Below are 22,590 nucleotides of genomic sequence, written 5' to 3' on the forward strand. Positions count from 1 at the left end.
CTACCGGCGGACACGCCCCCGGCGTGGACACAATCAGCTCTAATCGGCGCAGAGCATACTGTCACTTTACGTTGAAAGGACTCCCGGCCACGATGGGAGTTCGCATATTCAGCGAATGCAAGTTTCTAAATCGCTTGTTACCGGAAAACTGTCTCTAGAAGTAGAGAACTGTCCGTGTGGTGCGTTAGCGGTTTATTTTTACACGATTTAATCCAGGATGTCATTCTTGCTGAAAAGCCGGTAAGATTACAAAGTGAGTTTGCTTTCTGAGAGCTACCTCCACATCAGCACCACACAAAGGGATCAGCGGAGATAAGTGATTCAGCCAAGTTTCATTTGGTTTGAATGTCATAGAGAAACATTGGGGCAATTTTCTTTTTACGAAATGGAACACTTTGCAGCAGAGTGCCTTGTATCAATGTCCAGCCGTGCAATTGTCCATGGTCCTAAAGGGAATAGAGACATCAAACCCGAAGCTGCGACTGCTCCCAGGAGCGGAGAGGAGACTAAAGAACCTCTGGTGAAGGACAACTCTTCTCTTTTTGTAGTGGCTAGAATTTTGGCGGATTTCAATCAACAGACCCCAACAAATTTTGCCGATCAGGCAAAAATAAAAGAGGAAAGCATGCCACCGACCCTGACAAGAGATGATGGAAACTCTGCCACACCTACCACCATCTCCGTCGACTCTGCTCTTAAACAAAGAGGCAAACGATTGAGGGGACGAATTGAACAAGAATCCCCACAGAAAAAGCACAAATGCAACTATTCAGGTTGTGAAAAAGTTTATGGCAAATCGTCCCATCTCAAAGCTCACCTAAGGACACATACAGGTCAGTTTCAATTGCAGCAAGTGTTTTGACATTGTGCACAGCAAATATAACTACTGAAACCGATCGGGATAAAATTCGTGGATTTACATGAGGATTTGTGACCATAGAGAGGATTTTACATTGCTACGCTGTAAATGTAAACACCCACCAATGGCTGAAACGTTGTTACTGTTTTTTTTGTTTGTTTTTGTTTTTGTTTTGTTTTTTGTAGAAACTAGCGTTACAAGAAAAAGAATATGTAAATCATGTTTTCATTATAAAAGTCCATGTAAATTGCATTTACGAATCTTACATATTCTTAAAAAGAAAGTAGGGTACTTTGTTATTTAACCGAAGGAAGCCGCATCGTAAATAGTCACGCCCACTAAAGAAACCTATAGTCAATAGCAACAGTTTCCCCCTTCAATCCTCCACCTCCTCGCATATCAGCCCGGTACATACTAGGGGTGTGACCTCACTCTCACTCGAAATGCTTATTAAACTATATATATATATATATATATATATATATATATAAACTATATATAAACTATATATGATCTTGCATAAATAGTCACAATATGTGTGACCCTTGCTGCTAATCACTGGAAAATTAGCGCGCAGTTATCACTCGTTATTTGCCATGGGAGGAAAAACTAAAACACCCTATGTAACCGACGATTAAAATATAAACATGTAGGAAAAATAACATTTTACGCAAGCCTGCAGTTTACAGCAAGCCATTTCAGTATGAGAAAAGTTGTCAAAACTGGCAGCACTTGTCGGTGTAGGTCACGGTGCGGAAATTACGGCGACTGCAGAGAAGATAACGCGACACATTCCGCATCGCAACGCGCAGTTTGACCTTTTTCGGCATGTTGGCGGTCTTCGGGATGCAAATGCAGCAATAAAATATGTGGAAAAATGAATAAAGAGGGTGTCGGTTCGAGTTCTGCGGACGCTTGTCTGATTCTTAAGCTCTTTGTTGTGATGTGCCACACCCCCGTCGAACAGACTGCCAGCTGATCTGGCCAGCAACAGACTCAGCTAGATGAGCTCAGAGGCGATGGGAGTCAGGGCAGAATACAAGCCTTTTATAAATCTTTGATTATAATTACAATAGCATATACTCTTCGTTTTCTGAGGATGGTCCCATGATGATTACGTGCTATACCGTTGTCGTTATCATCCCATGGAACAGTTTGTTTTACACCAAAGCCAGGCTAGTCCCAGACCAGAAATGATGCAGTGTGTTGTTTGCACATGTGACCTCATAAGGTAGGAATCACTCACAAAACTGGGTCTCCTTCACATTTTTGACATGGCACACACCATATGGTATACACGGTTTCTTATAAGTTTTTTCCGTTCTTTTTTATATATTGTTAGTTAACCCAGCTGGTAGCGTTTCATATTTGAATTAGATTTTGTAATATTAACATCTAAGCTGTTTTTTTTCCCATACCAGTCTGTTTGTTTTACTGCAGTGCAATTTAATTTTTATCAACCAAAGTTAAAAAGGGTCAATTGTGTGGCATGGAATTTGCATAGTATATCTATCTATCTATCTATCTATCTATCTATCTATCTATCTATCTATCTATCTATCTATCTATCTATCTATCTATTTTTTGGGTCTCTTACTTTTTAATTGGGTCTTGCTTCAGCTACAGGCGTGCGATTGGGTCGTGTTCTGGTTGAATAATAAGTGTTCCGTCTCATTTGTTTTGGTAATCAGAGAATGTGGGTCATTTGAGTGCAGCAGTCCAGGGATCAGCCAGCCTCCTCTGTGCTGGGTGCCTTTTCCTAAGCACTCAGCAGATTTGCCCTCAGTCTCAACCAGTAGAGCAAAGAGAGCATGGATCCCTTTCCCAGCTAAACACCACTGTCTAATTGAAGGGGGGGGGGGACACAGTGTTATAAAAACAAACCGGGGGAGGCAAGTGAGCCAAAATCCTCATTTGACTTTAGTAACGCCCTGAACTCTGTGCCGACTTTGGTTTGAACTCTGAATTGGAAAACTTGTCTTCCTGCAACAGAAACTGGGCATGGAGTTATACTGCTCTCAGAAATTAAAATTACTTTGAGGTCAGGGTCGCCATTTTATTTAAATGACTCTGTTCAACATTGCTGAAGTTTTGAAGTGACGTCATATTAAATGCCAGACTTTTATATTATCCACTGCTACTTTTTATTCACAATTTTGGATAATGCAGCTGTTTGCTTTCTATCTGCCTTAACACCAGCTCATTATGTATTTGTGTCTGTAAGCTCACAATGTTTGAATGCATCACAGGGATAATTGTCTTTGCATCTGTAAGCTAATTGTATTTGAATGTACTATACAGTTGTAGTAGATGCAAACAATATATTCTGGAACATGCCATGGGATGACTGAGTAATAAAGCCAGTTGTCACATGTGCTAGCTTGTAAGAAGAGGTTTATGGTGGATCCATTACAGATGTACTATTGTGATCAAAAGCTTTGTTGAACCATTTGACAGAGGGCTTGACTCACTGTTTTGATGGTAACTGCAAAACTGTGTGCAATGAAAAGCAAATATAGTGAGGACACAGTTAGAGGGTGAATGTAAAACAGCTGCATCACATATTATGTCATATTGATAAAATCTATAAGCATAACTGTATTAATTGCTCAAGTCTTAAGGACTAAGTGTTTAACAACATATATATCTATGATCAAAGCCCTTCATCTTGAGTTATGGCATATTACACTGTACATTACTTGCCACATATCTGAAACTTGTGTGGTTGCAAGATTTCAGCAAATGGCCATATTAGCTTTCGGGTGTTTGTGTGTTGTTTTGTATAATTTAACTGCGTGTCTGAAGTTCACTTGGCTATTGCTTGTAATCCTGTGGTGACCTGTGGTTACAGAATGTTCCTGATTGAGATAAGGTTAGTGGAATGACCTTGAGCTGACTTCCCAAGAAGTCTGTTACAGTTTAGGCTGACTGTACTGGAGCTGGCCTCCCAGGACAATCAGGTTTTGCCAGAGTGTTGAAGGGTGTTGAGGTAAAACTAGCTTTTCCATCAGAAAGTTGTGTTATGAGGACAGCTTTGTTCTCTTTTTTCCTATGGTAGACGACTCTTTTTACCACAGTACAAGCTGGTTGGTTCAGGGAAATTAGATATGTTTTATATATGAGAAGCGCAAACAAACAACATCTTGAAAAACAATCAACATACTAAAAAAACCTACTGCCTCGATCTTTGACCCCAAGTCTCAGCCTAACCCTTGAAATTATTCTATCCACAACTAAAGCAAAGTCAGAACTCAAAGATCTTGTCTATAAACTACAAGGTGACACAACAGGGAGGTGCAGTGAGTAGGAACAGAGACATGCCCAAGTGTGCAGTGGACAAGCTGGACAGGAATATTTAAAGTTTTTAAGCACGTGGCTGTTTAGGAACATGTGGCTGCATTGTGTCAGGGTCATAAATCATTTTCATTACAACACAGATGCTTGACTAGCAATCTATGAATTATTAAATATGTGAGCACAGTATGTTTGCAGGTCACTATTTATAGAATCCCTATTCTTTTAACAGTCCACAGTTGTGATAAGAAGAGGAAATAACACCCTCTGTTGCTGTGTGGTGTTCATGCGAGATGGAAAGGGTGGGGGTCCGTTTCAGAAGCTCTTATGAAATGTAAGAATTTTGCTGCAGTGTGAGGATGTGACAAATTTGGAGGAAAGTAGTACTGAGACACTTTATTGGCAGGATAGTGGGCACATTTTGTGCTTTTCTAATAGTACACTTGCTTTCTCTTTACCAGGCATTCTTTTTCTCTACTGTTTTTCCACTATCATGTATGGGTCTATATGAAATGGTGAACATGTCTCCACTTTAGCTAAATGTTAATAAAGTGTCTTAAGTAGAGTGTTTTTGGGCACATGTATTTGTAAGGATAATAAATATTGATAAATATTTTGTTATAAATCTGTCTTTTAATTACTTTTTCCCCTAATTTAGTTTGAAGAAGTGTTGATATTGTCTACACCACACTTGTGTTTGTTGGAGATTATCATTGTAAAAAATCAGCCGTCTGGCAGTTCATTTGGTACACAAATGTATTTGATTGACAAACACAAGATGGATCCTTCTGACTGGAAATGATGCATGTGGGTCCCATGTTCCAGCATTATCTTTCCCATCATAAGCCAATTTGCTCCTTTACAACTCTATAATGTCACCTGTGCTTATTTACTACACTACTAGAGATTTCCATCAGTAGGACTAGTGTGATGGGAACATCTCAAAGAAAGCAGGGTTCTACATTCAAGAAATAGGGGCCAAGTGAAGATAGTCACAATAAGGTTTTTACGTTTCTCTTAAGACATGACAGTTTTCAGGGCAAATTTTGAATAGAAATTGTTTATTCTGTTAGGTGGGATTGCAGAACCATAGCAGGTGGAGAGTAGAAGGCTAGCAGACACATTAGTGTGACCTGCCTGTAACGGTAAAGTGTGGGCCCCCCTTCAACAAACTACTTTTCCTAAGCATGGAAAATTGTTTGTTAATACAATAGACTGACACAAAATTGGTAAAAATGTTTTGGGGTGGTTAGCAGTGGGAACAGGATTATGGAAAAGCACTGTATGTTCGCAAAAGGCTATGGCAGTTTTGCAACTGAAGATCTTGTCACTGATCCCACCGAGTCACATGTTGGCTATTTTGTGTTAGGCAACATTCATTTGCTTAATCTATCTGCAATGTCTATTGAGCCTTATGGAATAAAAGACCTCCTTCCTCATTTACTATGTGGAAATTGAATAACATGGCATGGAGTGGGAACTATAAGGTTATCATGGACCCAGAGAAGGCTATGGTGAGCTCATTAAAAGTCATGTCAGCTGGGGACATCTCTAGCCCTTATGGTTCCACCGTAGCTCTTATAAAAGGCCATGCTGCCACTCCATTTGCTTGGCAGAGACTTCATGACTAACTGCCAGCAGCGCAACATAATCAAAGGACATAATGACACGTTTCACATTTGGTTCAGTTCTCCTGGAGGGTTCTCATGGCATTGTACTCCAGACGCCCCCCCAGTACCACATGGGGCCTCTGAACAAAAAGTACGTATAGCATTGTCGTTAATGGAAGGACACGCACACACAGCCACATGAGATAATTTGTACAATCTGCACTTGAAGACATTAAAGCAGCCAACGCGTTAATGATTAAAGCTAAGAAACATGCCTGACATCCAGGTAATTTTTCAGGCATTTTCCCTTTACTGTAAACTGTTATGCAAGAGCGTTTATGTCCTAGGCAGTATAACTGGACTCAGCTTGAAGGTCTAAAGGTGTGTATGAGCTGGGTGTTCTGGCCCTGCTCTGGTTTCCAGCCTCTGACCTGGGAATGGATCCAAGGTCATGACAATGTAGGGCACAATACTGGGGGGACAGTGTCATGTAAGGAATGCTCTGCCCTCCATAACTAAGCCCAATGTCATATAAGGAATGCTCTGCCCTCTTTGACTAAGCCCAGTTTCCATTCCACACCTCAGCACTCACGCTTACAGAGGAGAGAACAAGGCATGGATGGTGCCATTGGGTATACTTAGATTTTTGCTGACTGGTCTGCATTTTAGCCTCCACCAGGTGTTTGTTTCATAAGTACTCTTTTTATTACAACTGTGGGTATTATAATTATTTCAAACAGGATCATTTACACAAACTATGGATAATTTAGACTTTTACTGTATTTAGTTCACAGATGTCGTACATATCAAGCTTATGTACTTTTTGATAGTTCTGCATCCAATGCAAACCAAGGGCTATTTGATCCTAAGGATGTAAAAAATGCATCTAATCCAGTAAATCATTGCTATAGATGCACACTCTCTCTATCTCTCTCTCTCGTTTGCTCTCTCCTGTCAATCCCTATATGTTATAGACAAAGGAGCTTCAGCCTCACTGAGTTCCTCATACACTCAACTGTCCGTTTACAGTCATCCATCACTCATAAAGACTATTCCACTGACGGGAACAGATTATTTCCTCCAGTATCAGGAGTGTCTGAAACACCAGACCACTCCCTTTCTTCCATAGGAGAGATAAGGGATTAATGCTCCTCTTCTTCCTGCACTGTTCCTTATGCCACACGTATATTCTTTAGTTGGCTTTGGCAGAGCCTTATAAAAGCCTCTCTGTTTCTTCCCCTCTCTTTTACCCCTCTGTCCACTTTCCCCTGCAGCAGGGGCTTTGGGAAAAGAGCCACTAAAGAGCCATGTACTCGGCAGGCCCTGGCCTCTCTTGCTCTCTGGCTGCCTGCAGCTCAGGGGTGTCCGTTTCTGGTGGCGGGAAAGAGTGGATCTGGAGCCAGTGAAGTTTTGCATTTTCAGCGCCTTCTTGATTCATGGAGCCACTAGGCATGGGTCTCCAACTAAAGTAGCCATTCATTGTGCACTGGCTGGGAAAAGCGGTTTAGATGTGTGTGCGTGTGTGTGGGGGGGGGGTGTGGTGCAGTGCAGAGATCTGCTGTCAGTGCCCCCGTTGACGTAGGTCATTTCTACAGCTGCATCTGCAGCAAGTCTAATTTGTTTACTTTCTGCGGCAGTGGCAATGAACTTTTTTTCTTTCTTTCTTTTTTTTTTTTTTAGGGTAGAATTTTGGGTGGGAGACCAAGACAGCAAGGAGGGAGTGACTCCAAGGTGTCCTTCTTTACAGTGCAGCAGATCCTTGGCTGTCTCCAGCCTGCCATATTTACATTAACTGTAGCCTGTGAGGGGTTTGTAAAATTCCTGTCTAATAAATCCATGCGTGGAGGATCCAGGGCAGCCCGCTCCATTGGAGGGACGAAAAGGCACATTAAGATGGCAGCTTTGGCCTTACAGGGAGGTCTCGTCCTGCGATTTCTCATCTAGAGGTGAACAAACTCCACTTTGAAATGCTGTCTGACTGCTTGTTGGAAGACCGATTAGACAGTTCAGGTCAGGGACTGCTAATGTTGTGTCTGGCCTTGTAAAACCATATCCGTGGTCTTTATTTAATGACCAAACATGTATTTCAGTGGTCCTCATTGCACTGCATTCTGCCTGGTGAAAGCACCGGGAGCGTCACACAAGAGAAACTCTGCACCCACCTGCACATGCCAGCCTTTCTGTAGGCATAAATAGCCCCTAATGGCAGCAGCTGTCTTCGTGTCCTTAGTTAAACAGGGTTAAAAAGATTAGCCCACAGCCTGCAGCAAAACAAGCCTGCCAGGCATTTTAAAGTGCCCTTAAGGCCAGACAGAAGCTCCACTCCAGCTAATTGATGAAGCTGAAGTGATGAGATGGCCAATTTTATGGAACATGCTTCTCTCCGGATTTGTGTGTGTGAGTGAGAGGGAGAGTGAAAGTGCTGTAGACATTGGGAGGAGTGAGATATGGTTATCATGAATGAGAGTCTGAGTGTTGAAACTGATGGCTGAAAGTGACAGCCCTCCTTCTGCTTAACAGGCTGATGCTTTGTCCATGTCCCAACCATACAATATAAGATATGACATGCAATTCAAAAGCAGTGGTTTTGCATTTTCCTCATAGACAAAAGGGGGTAATAAATTAAACATCACTTTTTTTTTTGCCATCCGGTCTTTCAGCAAGCTCAGTCCAGTTCTGATCATTACACCTGTCCCACCCCTATGTTTTTGTTCCACCCAAGCTCACAGTAACATTAAACCTCAGTTTCTCAAAGTCCAATGAGTGAATGGAGACAGCAGACTGAAAGCCTATAATGACACATTAGGCTCTCTGTGGTTAGACAGACCTGTCTTCCGTGAACCCATTCACACACAAACAGATGCTCTCACACGCAATGTGTGATGTACTTCTGTCTTTTGCGCCCTTTCTGCTCTCTTTAATCTGGGTCAAACCACATGAGGAACTTTTCACTTTGTCAGCAATATGCTCACAAGCCTTTCCCACCATTTGTTGCAAAGTGTCTGTTACATATGACATTGAAGGTGATGTGCTGTTATTGATATCTCCCGCTGATCGTTTGAAGACAGTAATTTATTACAAACTATCCTTGAGCCAGTGTTTGTGGCTCTATGGTATATGGTCACACTGAGCTCTCTGTCTGGCATACTACATTAGATATTGGGTGTGACCCACATCTCGCTCCCAGTGTGACTACTGCACCAAACTACACCCATTCCTGTGACACCTGGCTCTGATTGGCTGTAACAGACTAGAGGTGAGGTCATGGAGTTGACACTGCAGGGGTGGTAGTGAGGAGGCGATCCTCGCATTCTGCTGAAAGCTGTTCCTCCTTTGGCCTGATCTGAGAACAGCGTTGCGCTATCTTCTGTTAGCGGGGTAGATTTGGGTGTGACACGCTTGTCCTGGACCAGAACAAAGAGGCAGCTTATACCTTGACAGGAGCCTGGCTGGGGTGCAGCCTCCACAGCCGTCTTGTCATTAACCCACCATGGAGAAGCACGGCTGGCTGGCTCCCGCCTGGCCCACGGCCATGGCCGTAAACACAGGAATAAATTACATCCCTCCGATGAATGCTACCACTGCATTTGTGGTGCCATTCTGGGGCTCACGTTTGCCCTGGTCTGCCACTGATCTGAGGGGGCATGCTCAGTGGAGCGTTGCAGCTCACTGCGGTGAGGGCTGTGTTTCTAATTCAGTACATTTAACCAATAGTTCATTTGATACTTCAACCTAAACTTATGATAACATCAGGCCTTTATTTTAAGTGTGCTATTGTTAGCCACAGAAACACTACTTTGTCTGGGGTCCCTACAGAAATTGCCCTTACTGACCTAGGACCAGTTTTGTTCTCTCTAAATTCTTACCTCAGTCATGTAACACAGCACAGAACAGGTCTTATGTCAGTGTACAACATCAGCTTCTGCCACCAACCTGAAACGTCGCTCCTGGTTTTGTATAACTAGTGGCTGAGTGATGTAAGGATGCACTGGTTAGTTTAGCACAGTGTCTAGTTGGTGGGCTGCACAGTGAATATCCTTGTCTCCCTCTCATTGTCTTCTACAGACAGCCTCGCAGTTGGAGTTGTTTCCCAGGCGACAACAACTGAGGAGAGACAGTTTATAGTCTGGAAAAAAAAAAAAAAAAAAGCTCATTCCAAAGCCCATTTGAGAGGCATCTTCATAAATAATGTGTGCACTGCCCTGGGAAGTGCACTTTATGAGGCTTATATGGCTCAAAAGCCAGGAGGGATTCATTAGACCTCCCACTGGTGGCTACATCTCGTGGCCTGCCTTTCTGTCTCACTCCCCTGCTTGCATGCCAGGTTCATGGCTGAACAGGCCGGAGGAATTTTATCTCACTCTCTCCGGGATGCTGGCAGCTGTTGTTGGAACAGGTAACCGACATTAAGTCTACTGGATCGTCATTCAGTCTGCTTCACCGTCGGCCTAATGCAGAACTGATCAGATGTCTGTGAAGCAGACGGCCCCCCTCAGAAGGCCTCTCTCATCTTTCCCACTGATCCATCTCAAAGCTCATTCAGAGGCTTCTCCCATTCCTTGATTAAGCCACAGACCAATTACACATTTTGTGTGCATTCGGAGAAAAAAATTAAAATAACAAAAGAGACAAGCTGTTTACTTACTGACCCAGTGGCACCAAAAGGGAACAGTTATGTAAGTCTGCTTCCTGTGACATAACCACATCGCCTCAAAGGGGAGACACTCGCTGTTCAGTTCGACGAGGTGCTCGGTGTGTCTGTGAGCGATTGTGTAATGTAATGGCCACTTGGGGTAACTGGGTCATTGTGATGGTTAGTGCAGAGCTCAGTTATTATGCCTGCCCTAATTGCTAGCCTGTGGCGTGAGAAAAAGGCAGGGGCCCTCCAGGCACTCTGCCAGAGAGAGGCCAGGCTATTGGCAACGTCTGACGTCATCACCCGCTACACAGGCCATGAAGTGCAACTATGCTTGCTGGCGCCCACACCGCAAATGTCCTCGGAAACATGGTGAAGAAAAAGGAGACCAGTGAAGGGAGGGGTCAAGGAGGGCTTTGTGTAGATCCGCCAAATCATAGCTGCATGATTGGCATGGAACATTTCCATGGCTGCGGCTTCTTTTGTCTTCTTAAAGTCACCAAAGATTGTGTTTTTTAAGGGTCCCCAGCATCCCCTGAGTTTGATTCTGGTTACCTTAGGGATTTGATGGCTTCTGCAAATACAATGCTGTTTTTTTATATAAGTCTGTAATTCACTGCAAGCACAACCGGAAAAATCACCACAGCGTTGGTGCCGTGGTTGTCCCATGTCCTTATGGTCACGGATATACAGAATGTCCTGAGTACAGCACTTCTCCAGGATGGACTGCCTGCTCTTGTTTTAGCTGTATGGTGATGCAGTCCATTGTTTTTTGTGGAGGTTTCTCCTGACTGCACACATGTGGATTCCCTTTTCCATTGCCTCCGGAATGTTCTGGGCCGGCACCACCAACAGCAGCAGCAGCAGTAGCAGCACACAGGAAAGCAGCCAGGGTGCATTTCAGCTGGGAAGTGTGCCGGGAAGCATCCGGAACTTCAGCGGCAGTCTGATCACTACCGCTGCCATGGCTCTTTTTCAGACTCCCACGCTCTCTCTGTTTCATTTCCTCTTCATTTATACATTTTTTTCTTGTTATAAACAAAGTCTATTCAGGACACTCATCACGCCCTGCAGTTACATAAACCGTGACAATAGTTTGGTTTTCTCTGGGCTTTGTGCTGCTGTGCAAGACTGTTATGGCACACTCATTCTGGTCCTGCTCATCTTTCTTATGGCCAGTGAAATATTTATGCTGCTGTATCTGTTACCATTGCCTTGGAGCTGCTTGAAGACAAGTAGAATCTCTGTGGTGTGTGTGTTTTAGCCACACAACTCCCACCCAAGTCTGCATTGCACTGTGTGACGACACTTTCATTAATTGATCATTCTTTCATTAATTGATAATCCTGCTAATCATAGATTACTTGTGTCTTTGCCAAATGACTCAGTGACTCTCGGTGCATGTGAGGTTTCAGACTTCTGTTTCTTTAAGTAGGCTAATCTTAGATTTCCTATATTTATGCGTATGTATTCCAAGATGATGTTTAAATCCAGGATGTTTAAATGAGGTCAAACTGTAGTGACCCCTTTGGGTTTGCACGGGCATGTAAGTGATAAAGGTCACAGAGAGGAGAGAGTGATATTGTGGGTGAATGGAAAGAGCAAATGGGAATCAGAGGATGTTGTGTTTTGTGTAGGACTGGGAATCAGAGGATCTTGTTTGTTTAGGACTGGGAATCAGAGGATGTTGTGTTTTGTGTAGGACTGGGAATCAGAGGATCTTGTTTGTTTAGGACTGGGAATCAGAGGATCTTGTTTGTTTAGGACTGGGAATCAGAGGATGTTGTGTTTTGTGTAGGACTGGGAATCAGAGGATCTTGTGTTTGAGTAGGAATGAGAATCAGAGAATGTTGGTGTATGAATGGGAATCAGAGGATGTGTTTGTGTAAGAACGGGAATCAGAGGATGACGTGTTGGTGTACGAATGGGAATCAGAGGATGACGTGTTGGTGTACGAATGGGAATCAGAGGATGTGTTTGTGTAGGAATGGGAACACTGATACTTGATTTGCTTTCCTTTTTGCTGGCCCGAGAATGAGTATATTTGCGTGGGTGTTTAGGACCTGTTATATATTTTTTGTTGCGTGTGAGTATCTACAAGGAAATGTAAAGTGAATCAGCGATGGGAAACTTTGAATACAGACGAATATTAGGTGCATGTACAATCTGTTTATATTCTCATTTTTTGGTTGTGTGTGTGTGTGTGTGTGTGTGTGTGTGTGTGTGTGTGTGTGTGTGTGTTACAAGTGTACGAAATGAGATCAGGGCAGAGTGGCATAGTTCACTGAGTCTGTCTGGAGGGGAGTGACAAGACATGGAGTCAGACAGAGCTTGTCTGGACTCACTGTTCCTGCTGCTCTCTCTTCTCTTTACAGCCAGTGCATGGTGGGGGAAGGGATAGCACACCCCATGCACCAATATCGCATGTTGATCTAGTATCACATACTGAACAATCGTTTGAAGTAGCACAGTGGTTTTCCATTGGAGTGTTCAGGGAAGTGCGAAACAAAGGCAGTTGCGGTGGGCAGTCTAGCCCACTGCACGCTCTTCCTGCCCTGTCCAGTTTCCCAGCGTAATGACAGACGTCTGACCCCATTTCTGTTCTCCCTCCACTTGTATTACAGACATCCGGAGTCACATGACAAGAAGATGTGGGGGGGGGCACAATTTGCAAAATAGCACAGCCTGCATCACATGTCCCCATATCTTTGTATTCCCAAAGACGGTCTTGGTGAACTGCTGTGTAAAACGCCAGTAAAATTAGAACAGCAGCTCCTGCAATCTCAGGGCAGAAAACCAGCCAGTGGAGTAAAATGAATAGTGTATAAGACAGGTCTCGCTGACTGTTCAGTGTGAGATGCTGGATATAGACTCCATATACTCTTGCCACATGGAGCTAAGAGGAAACCACACCAAGATATATAGGCCCATCTGGGTTTGAGTAGATTTGTGTCAAAGCCTACTTTTATTGCCTGATGGAAGGGGGGAAGGGTATAATTTCCCTGTGCATACAGTCACTGATAGTTACATGTTGGATCGGGGGCAGAGTAGTACTTTAAAGATCTTTAGCATCTGAAATGTGCCTAATTAGACTGTGTCTGGCTCCACAGCCTGTAGACTCTAGTGAAAAATGCTGCTTTGCTTGGTTATTCATGGAGCATGCGTTTGCATGGCTGGTTAGGTGTGTATTACATCACCTGGTGTTCACTTGTGTATTTAACACCCGCAACGGTAAACACAGTATGCGTTAAATGTCTCAGATCTTGGGTTTCTTAATATAATTATTTTTCACTTAGCATGTTGCAATGCTTTATGGCTCATTTCCAATGCAATGCATTCCTGATTTAATGTGTAGGGCCTTTCACCCGGAAAAAAAAACCCAACACTTTTGTCCACAGGCTTTTCTACAGCTAAGGGAGCAGTGGGAAAGAGCCGCTACATTCATCACGGTGCCTCGTAAAACGACGGCAAGCATCGGGGCCTTCATGCTTGTGTGTCTGTTGTTCATTTGCCATCTTAATGCTATATGAGAAGGTTACACCCTCGAGTGACCTGCGTGTGAATAGGTTCTGCCACCAAATCATTCACTGTGCTCTCCTGTTAAGTTCTGTTGTTAAATCAGGCGAAGCAGCTAAACTCAAGTTATGAACGATGCAGCTTCGCTTTGCTTTGTGCCTCTCGATATATAAGCTGGCAGTGTACACTGCTATGTATTCAGACACCAAGGTAAAAACATTTTGTTGTTGTTGTTGATTATTTATGAAATCTGTCTTCCAAAAGGTGAACAAAAGTCTAAAATGCCACAATGACAGATTTGATTTTGGGGAAAATGTTTTTTCATATGTCCTAAAATGTCTAGCTATCTGTTTTTGTTTATATGATGATGAAGGACCTCTTTCCAATGCACAGTTGCGAACCTCAAACACTGCAACAGCAGCTGCTACTGTTCTATGATTATACGGCTTCAGCCAGTGAAAGTTCAACTTAAACCAGCACAAATGAGCAAGATCTCCTAAAACAGAACGTCTGCAGTTATTTAGTGTGCGCTTTGCGGGATACAAAAGGCCACGGCAGGGCAGCTGTGCTGAAAGACCTCTTTGTCCACATAGGGCCTGGAAAATCTGCTAGGTTAGCATCAGTTGGCACAGACTGCCGGCTGCCGTTAGCGACCTACGGTAGTGTTGATGACTTGTAGCCTCCTTCACGCCTTTGCTGTGGACTGAGGAAGCTGTTGAAATGCAATCAAAACACAAATGACTACAGTTAGAAGCAAACCAAGCTAAGCAAACGTTCAATAGACTGGAGGAATGTACAGGTTTATGTTTATAATTTATAATAAGTTATTAACACTATGTTGTATGTATAGATATATAATATACACACTACTGCAGTCTGTGTATCGAATGCAGTGTAATATCTTGTACAAAGTTATATGTCTGAATATCTATGTTGGTGTTGCATAAATACTGACAGCTGTGTGTGTGTGTGTGTGTGTGTGTGTGTGTGTGTGTGTGTGTGTGTGTGTGTGTGTGTGTGTGTGTGTGTGAGATACAGGAGAGCGGCCCTTCCCCTGCACTTGGCCCGACTGCAGTAAGAAGTTCGCCCGCTCAGACGAGCTCGCCCGGCACTACCGCACCCACACGGGTGAGAAGAAGTTTGGCTGCCCCCTGTGTGACAAGCGATTCATGAGGAGCGACCACTTGATGAAGCACGCCCGTCGCCACTCCAACTTCCAGCCAGCCATGCTGAAGAGGCAGCCTGGGGCAGCCAGCACGCCCGCTGGGAGCAGCAACCGCCCGGGCTCTCTGAGCGATTACAGCCGCTCAGATGCCTCCAGCCCCACCCTCAGCCCAGCCAACTCGCCTTAAACCTGGCCACACTTTCTGCCTCCGCCCCTGGAGCTCCAGGCTGTGTGTGTGTGTGTGTGTGTGTGTGTGTGTGTGTGTGTGTGTGTGTGTGTGTGTGTGTGTGTGTTTTTTTTTCCCCCCACCTCCTTTTCTAGTGGTGTTGCACATTTGTCAGCAGCCACGTCTCTGTGCTAATCCCTCCGCTTGCTGTGGTGTACTCTACTGTACATAACCGCTTCCTGTAGTGCAATTTTCTCGTGCAACTCCATAAAAGAGAAGAATAGAAAATAGAAAAGAAAAATGCCTTTCCTGAATGGCAATATTTACATTATGTACTATATGTCTGTATTTTTATAGCTTCTGGCCATGGCCAATGTTCCATTGTGTTTTAGTGTTTTGTTTTTCTTTCGATTAATCAACTCTGTTCAAGTGAACAAAAATGTAGACAAAATTGACAGGTATACGATTAGGGTTTTTTTTTTAATTTAAAACGGGTGAGGGGGAGGGGCACATACACCTCAGGATTCAAGACAGTTGTTTTTCCCTTCTTTAATATTTACCTTGACTGCACAATACAAGCATCACTTTACTCTGTAATTCAACAGGGGTTAAAATTTTGTGCCCTGCTCAGGGATGGCCTCGTTAGCTTGAAAGAATGAACATGAAGAGAAAACATACATAAAAAAAAAAACAGCCTTACACTCAAACAATTGCACTCTTCCTTTGTCTTTTATTCTTGGTTTTTACATCAGGGGAAATGAGCACTGGGTTTGACAGTCAGTCAAACTCAGCATTCTATTTGATCTCTCTGTAAGGTGGTACAATAGGTGGGGACTGCATTGGAGAGAATGTCATTGTGTATTAGAGACTGGAAGTAACTCTTTTTGTTTTTTCGACATTGCTATCTCTCACTTTTTTTTTTTCCACAAATCTGAGGTGGTTGTTCTGCCTGGGTCCTCGTTTCAGGAGGAATCCTTACATTGTGTGAATGTAGGTGATGAAACCACCATTACGTGCTCAACCTTCCCAGTGAGGAGCATTGAGCCCAGTGCTCTCCTTACAGGGCTGAACTAAATCCCCAGAAAAGTGGAGGATAAAGTTTCAAAGCAGCTGCTCTCCACCATAAAGACTGCACATGCATCAACTTCAGGGTTTTTCTTTTTTTTTCTTCTCACAACAGTACAGGTATAACACACCTGTGAAGGGACTTGTCAGGATCTCTTTCACACGTTTTCACAACAACAACATCAAAACAAAAGAGCGCAGAAGCAGAACCCACCAAAGACCGAAGAGCTATGGCCAGAACAGGAAGGGTTTTCTGCCAGTGATATCCAGAGTTTGGGAGGGGGGCCAGGGGCCGAGGGGGTGTTGGCAGAGTGTCAGGTAACGGCAGACGCCCTGGCCCTCTGCCACGCAGCCCGTCCCGACCCAGCACTTAGGAAACGGCTGCATCCCCCCTCCACAGACCTATTCATAGACCACTGGGGAGGAGAGGGGAGAGGCATAACTGCGGCGGAGCCTGCCTTACTCAACCTGCCTTACTCACTCCACCTGGACAGAGGCAGGGAGCGTGAGGCAGAAGGGGAGGGGCGGGGGTGGGTGAGAACTGAACGGAGCCATGGAAGTCGTCTCCGGGGCCTTTGACACAAGCAGGCCGGCCCCTTGCAGGTCTCGCAGTGGGGCAGAGCTGGAGCTGGGCTGGGTTTCTGGGCAGTTGGGGGAGTGCAGCACCTCCATTAAGAACAAAAGCAGCTATCTGCGGGAGGCAGGAAAGAAAGGCCTGACCCCGAGGGAGCCAGATAAAGGTGGGGGCTTTATCATAAGCTGAGCAGTCCAGCGGAAGAGACACCCAGCCAGCTCTCCCCTCTGGCTATTGCAGTGGAACACACCCTTCCAGCTCCCCCCTCTCTGTTTACCCACTAATGAAAGAGGGCGCATCCCCCATGTACTGTGCTGTAAGACAGGCTGGGTGAGGGGAGCAGGGGGACTCCCTGATTTGACATCATCCACATTTCAGGACAGTGGGGTTTACCATACAAGATGTTGAGGGACAAACAATAGACCAAAGGAAGGCAGCAATGATCGTGTTTATAAATTATAAATAGAATGCTTAGCATGTCTGACAAGATGTTACTGGAGTTTTTGACCCATGGAGCAGATTTCCAGTAGGCATTACATTTGATTTTACAGCTGTCTTTCCAGTTTTGATACAGCAGACTTTACTCAGACACTTCTTTCTCTCACTTTGAATGACTGCTCTAAAGACTTGGGGTCAATTATTGCTATTTGTCTTTGCAGTTTGTCATGTTCATTGGACTCCTGCCTATAGGTTTGTTGGGCATTCTTGTGTCCAGAAGTTGCTTTATCATATGCACAGGAACCTCTGCACAGTTTTTTTTTTTTTACTGTCACCGACACACTGATAGAAACAATCAGTGTTGACACTAATCACATTACCTCAATATGCCATTACAGCAGCTGCTTTCAAACTTGATTCTCATTACCAAGGAGCTTTAAGCCTCTGTGAAATGTCGCTACCAAACCCATGCAGTAGAAAAAACATATCATTTAAGTAAACAGTGATTTGCCGTCCTATGCCTGCTGTAGCTGGGAAGATAAAGAACTGGCATGAGAAAGTGGTCTACAAGTCATGCCTCAGAGCTATGGCTCATCAATTCAGGCCAGGGGCTCACAAAACCTTTCGTGAATAGAGGCACCACTGTCTAAACTACTGTGGCACAGCCTCACACACACACACACACACACACACACACACACACACACACGCAAACACACACAGACATGGGCAGATGCTCACAAACATCCACCCATCTACAGACAAACTCTCCGAATGGTCCAGTAATGTCACTTTCACATGTACTTTGTCATCCCTCTCTTAACTACCATTCTTGTGCTTATTTAGCTTGTCGCAGGCCTCCTGGACTTATCGTCTCTGACTCCCTCTCCGAGAGAGCTTGCCACAGGGCCGTGGAACTGCCCAGCTGCAGGGGCAGGTGGAGGCCTGTGAATACTAGGCCTTGTCTCTTTATCCACCCTCCCTCCTTCTCTCTCCATCCCTCCCCAGCCCCCTGGGGCTTCTCTGCCCAAGCCTTTCAAAACGCCACACATAATCAAGGCTTTCTCTCTTCTCTCGGCCCAAAGAAAACACCCCTAATGAAAGTAAACAGCACCAGAGATGCATTATTCCTGCAATAATACCACATGTAAAGCTGTCTCACTATTAGACGAACTGCCTACTTTCATTTTAAACTGACGCCAGAGGTGTAGTTTGAAGTGGTATTCCACCATGCTGCAGCTAAGACTGAAACGCTAAGTACAAATTAGCTAAATGGCAATTTTCACACCCCTCATCAGCCATCACAAAGAGTGGAAGATAAGACCTTTCCATCCAAGCCTGCTTACATTTTCACCATACGCAATTGCCCATGCTCCAACAGAGCCATTGTGGTGCAGTGGGTATACCGTAGGTCCTCTTTGTACACTCTCCTCACTGCTGGCCAGTGTGGAGTGCCACGCAGGGAACAAGGGTACTTCTCTTCTTAGGAGTAGCTGTATCCCCTGTTTGCAAACTGTACTTTTCCCAGAGCTAGAAGAATGTTCAAATGGCACCAGTAGCTATTATGGGCCCTGAAATACGGAGGCAAGGTCTTGTCTAATGCTGTGGTACTGGTGAAATATTACATGATGATATTATTCTGCTTTAGTGGAAGTTGATACATATACAGTCACAGCTCAGTGTGAGATACGTGTAAAATATGCGTTTCTTTGTTCCTTATTTTCACTGTACTGAAACTACTTGAATCAGGAGCAAGACCATTCAACACAGATTGAGGCATGTCAACAGTAAAACTGTACTTGCTCTGTCCTTAGCTTGCAACTAACCTTTGACACAAGTTATGTGTGATTATGGACATACTCATCTGGCTAGGTTTAATTGTAATATATATTACTTTGTTGTTTTATCCTGATTATTTTAATTTCTCTTTTCAGAATTCTAAGAAAATGTATGTAATTAGATATTTTTCCTGATTATTGCCATTGTTGTTTCATAGTGTGTTAATCTCAGTCCACTGCAATGAAGTCTGCTCCATGTTCTGTTTTTGTAGACATTGAGGCAGGTAGACCCCAACAATTTCTATTTTATTTAGAGACACTGAACACTCAATATTATAAACAGGATATAGTTGTGTAATCTCTTTTTTCCCTTTAAAACTTGGAGAGAGGAGCAAGTGATGGGTTAAAGTTAACAAAGAAAGATTTTCTCTAATACATTGCATGAGACTGATGTGATTAGCTTCACTTTTCAAATGTCGCATCACCATAGGGACCACAGCCCTATGGCTGTTTTTTTCTCCATTGTTTGACATTTAACTAGCTGACCATTGTGTTATCCATCATGTCTTTTGTAACTCATACCTCTATTAAGAAACTGAGGTTCTGAATGAAAATGTATGAAGTATTTGGGGGTTACTGAAGTGCATATCTGAAATGATGGGCCATCTGTAATGGCAGTGTTGTCTTGATTTATCAAAATCTCTCAACTCAAAATGTCAAGCTGAGGGGAAAAAGGAGTAACTAGTTTCACCATGTCTTCTTAAGTGGATAATTTCATTTAACTACCCAGCAGTCCCCGTATGAGGATTATTTAGTTTGTAATTGTTGACAGGATTAAACCGATCAGTTTAGTAGATTTCCATTGAACGCTCCTTTTTGATCGCATATTAGAATTGATAATGAGTGCCAAAGGCATTAAAGTGGTAATTCCAGTAAATTGCAAACCCTTAGACAAATAAATGCATATACCCTAATAGGTGACATTACACAAACAACCTTGTACAGTTTTCTATGAGTGATGTGTTTTTAAGTACGTGTATAGGTTTAAACAGTTGGATACAAGTATTTTAGTTGAACTTTGTTCCTTTTGGTGTGCTCTTAATGTATTTTTCATTATATTGGCTTCTGTTTGTTTTGTTTGTTTGTTTTTGTTACTCTTAATTTGTCTTTGTTATCAAAACATGTATGGTTAGATAGCCTCAATTCTCAGTTGTTATATTCATCAAAAGTGAACACCCAACCATTCCAAAGGATTGCAATTGCATTTGCTTTAAATGTGCTGCTTATATCAAACCAATGCATTGAAGCTGCATTACATTTATGTATTTATTTTATGTTCTTTTTTGACTGTGATGTATTTGCTGAAATACATTTGTGACTAGTTAATATTGGTACTTTTATTAACATTAATCCTTTTCTGCGGTTTTGTAGAGTTGCTAACATTCACATATGCTACGCGCCTGTGCTGTCTCGGTTAGGGCCTACTGAACAAAACAGACACAACCATGCCATGTTCTGACAGGATAAGCTGAACTCGCCGAGCTTCTCAGACGAGGGATTTTGAAAGCCAGTTTGCTTGCGTACATGCATGTGTGCACATAGCCAGTCCTGTGTGAAATGAAAACGCCTGCTTGACAGACAGGCGTGTGAAGCAGGGCATGGCCCATGGGACTGTGGTGTGTTGAGCTTCAAGGGGTGAAACGCAGCAATGAACCAGCAGAAGTAGTGACAAGACCTACCAGTCGAGCCCGCCGCTGGATGGTCCTGTGTTTTTCTCTTAATTAAAGTGCTGCACTGGGTTACTGTAACCAGAGCCTGAATGGGGTTAAATTCATGGTTTAAGACTGGTCACCAAGGGCTTTTAGAATGGATGGAGGCATGAATGTTTGGAGCATGAGTGGATGCAGTCTGCCATTTTTAAAAAGCACATTTTAAAAGCTTTTGCTGGAATAAAAAAAAAAAGAAGAAAAAAAAAGCAGTCTGCCCTTCAAAAATGCTAAAGGCTATTCACACATATCTAACGAAGAAATAAGAACCCCTTTTGACTCTTTGTCATAATAACACGTGTCAATATACAGACTAAGAGACTGTTTGTCCTTTCCCCTCTGTGTGGTTCCTCTGTGTGGTTCCTCTCACCCTAAAATATGGAACCTCCACAGGTAGATTAGCACTGCACTTGTGCAGTTTAGTTTTTTCTCCAAAGAACCCGTAAGCGGTAACATAAATGCCATACTGTAAATGTGCAACGAGGATGAAAACCCCTTGATACCATCCATCAGTGTGAGCATATTTTTAGAATGACTTCCTCCTTCTTCTGCAAAAAATAGAGATGTTTATCAAAAGCAAAACATGGTTCAATGGTGTCAGTATTATGCTGATACCATAAATACTACCAAAATATTTCAATTGTTGGGGTGAACTGTAGATTATTGCTGAATGTGCAGGCTTTCTATATGCCATTGCCCTCTGACTTACAATCAGTAATTTACCCTAAGTGCAAATACCATTATCAAAGCATTCAGCATTCAGTAGTGTCAGCAGTGCTGAAACTGCTTCAATAGCAGATGTTAACAAACATGCATGACCGGGTTACTATATGAGCCACCCCCCCCCCCCCATTTCCAAAGAACTCAATATGAGAAACTGCACTATTCACAGATCTCTATATGTTCATGCAATTTCTCATTAGGTCAACAGATTCTTCTTTTCTAAACTGCACTCAGTAAATGTGATTTACTGCAAAGATATCTGCAAAACCCTGCATTTGTGATGGAGTGAAACTTGTTTTTGACTTGGAGAGAAAGAGAGAGAAAGGCTTTAAATATATGCCTTTCAAGCCCGATTCGCCCTCCTTGGGAGAAATCATTTGTAGCTGGATACCTAACAATTAGTGACATTGTGTCTTTCAATGGCCAAAATCCATTTTAGATTACTTCTTTAGTCCAGTAAGAACAAATACAAATGTTGTACAGAGAGAATTTTAGGATGGCCACAGAGGCCCCAGACTGTTAGCAAGGCTTCCACTGCGTGTGCTTGGCTTGCCTTTCTAAGGTATGTATTAGTCTTTTTTTTTTTTACATCACCATTCGATGCCTGTTTCATTGAGTACAGCACTGCTGTAATGCTCTTTGTGCAAAAACTCATAGTACTTCAACTATGGCCAGTTCCCCATCTCCATGAACTCAAACTGCCATGTATCATCTTCTGTTTTTTGTTTTTTCATTTGCTCAATCAACCAAATCACTACAGTGATGTATTACAGTTGTACAGTTTCATGAATTATACAGACTATTAATGTTGCTGGTCTATGGTTGCTCTGCTGTACCTTTTTAAGACATTATTTTTTACATGTTAGACAATATATTGTGACTCTGTCCTATGCAAATATGAGAATTAACAAGAATTTGTCAAATAATGTATGTTGTCTTAACTTGTATGCATGAAATAGTGAAGTTTACATTTGAAAATAAATTCATAAATAAGCAGCTT

General features: G+C 43.1%; 1 protein-coding gene across 1 annotated transcript; it reads left to right on the forward strand.

Annotated features, from left to right (window-relative positions):
- The first annotated feature begins 43 nt into the window (after positions 1 to 43).
- On the forward strand, positions 44 to 22,590 carry klf13 (Kruppel-like factor 13). Its single transcript, XM_027003243.2, has 2 exons — positions 44 to 833; positions 14,954 to 22,590. The coding sequence occupies exons 1-2, from the start codon at positions 386 to 388 to the stop codon at positions 15,265 to 15,267; spliced, it is 762 nt and encodes a 253-aa protein (XP_026859044.1). The 5' UTR covers positions 44 to 385; the 3' UTR covers positions 15,268 to 22,590.

The sequence above is a fragment of the Electrophorus electricus genome, chromosome 2, assembly GCF_013358815.1.
Source record: "Electrophorus electricus isolate fEleEle1 chromosome 2, fEleEle1.pri, whole genome shotgun sequence".
Taxonomy (NCBI): domain Eukaryota; kingdom Metazoa; phylum Chordata; class Actinopteri; order Gymnotiformes; family Gymnotidae; genus Electrophorus; species Electrophorus electricus.

Coding starts and splice junctions, on each gene's coding strand:
- klf13 (XM_027003243.2), top strand. CDS start 386: ATGGAACACTTTGCAGCAGAGTGCCTTGTATCAATGTCCAGCCGTGCA. Junction 834..14,953: donor TCACCTAAGGACACATACAG/GTCAGTTTCAAT, acceptor TGTGAGATACAG/GAGAGCGGCCCTTCCCCTGC.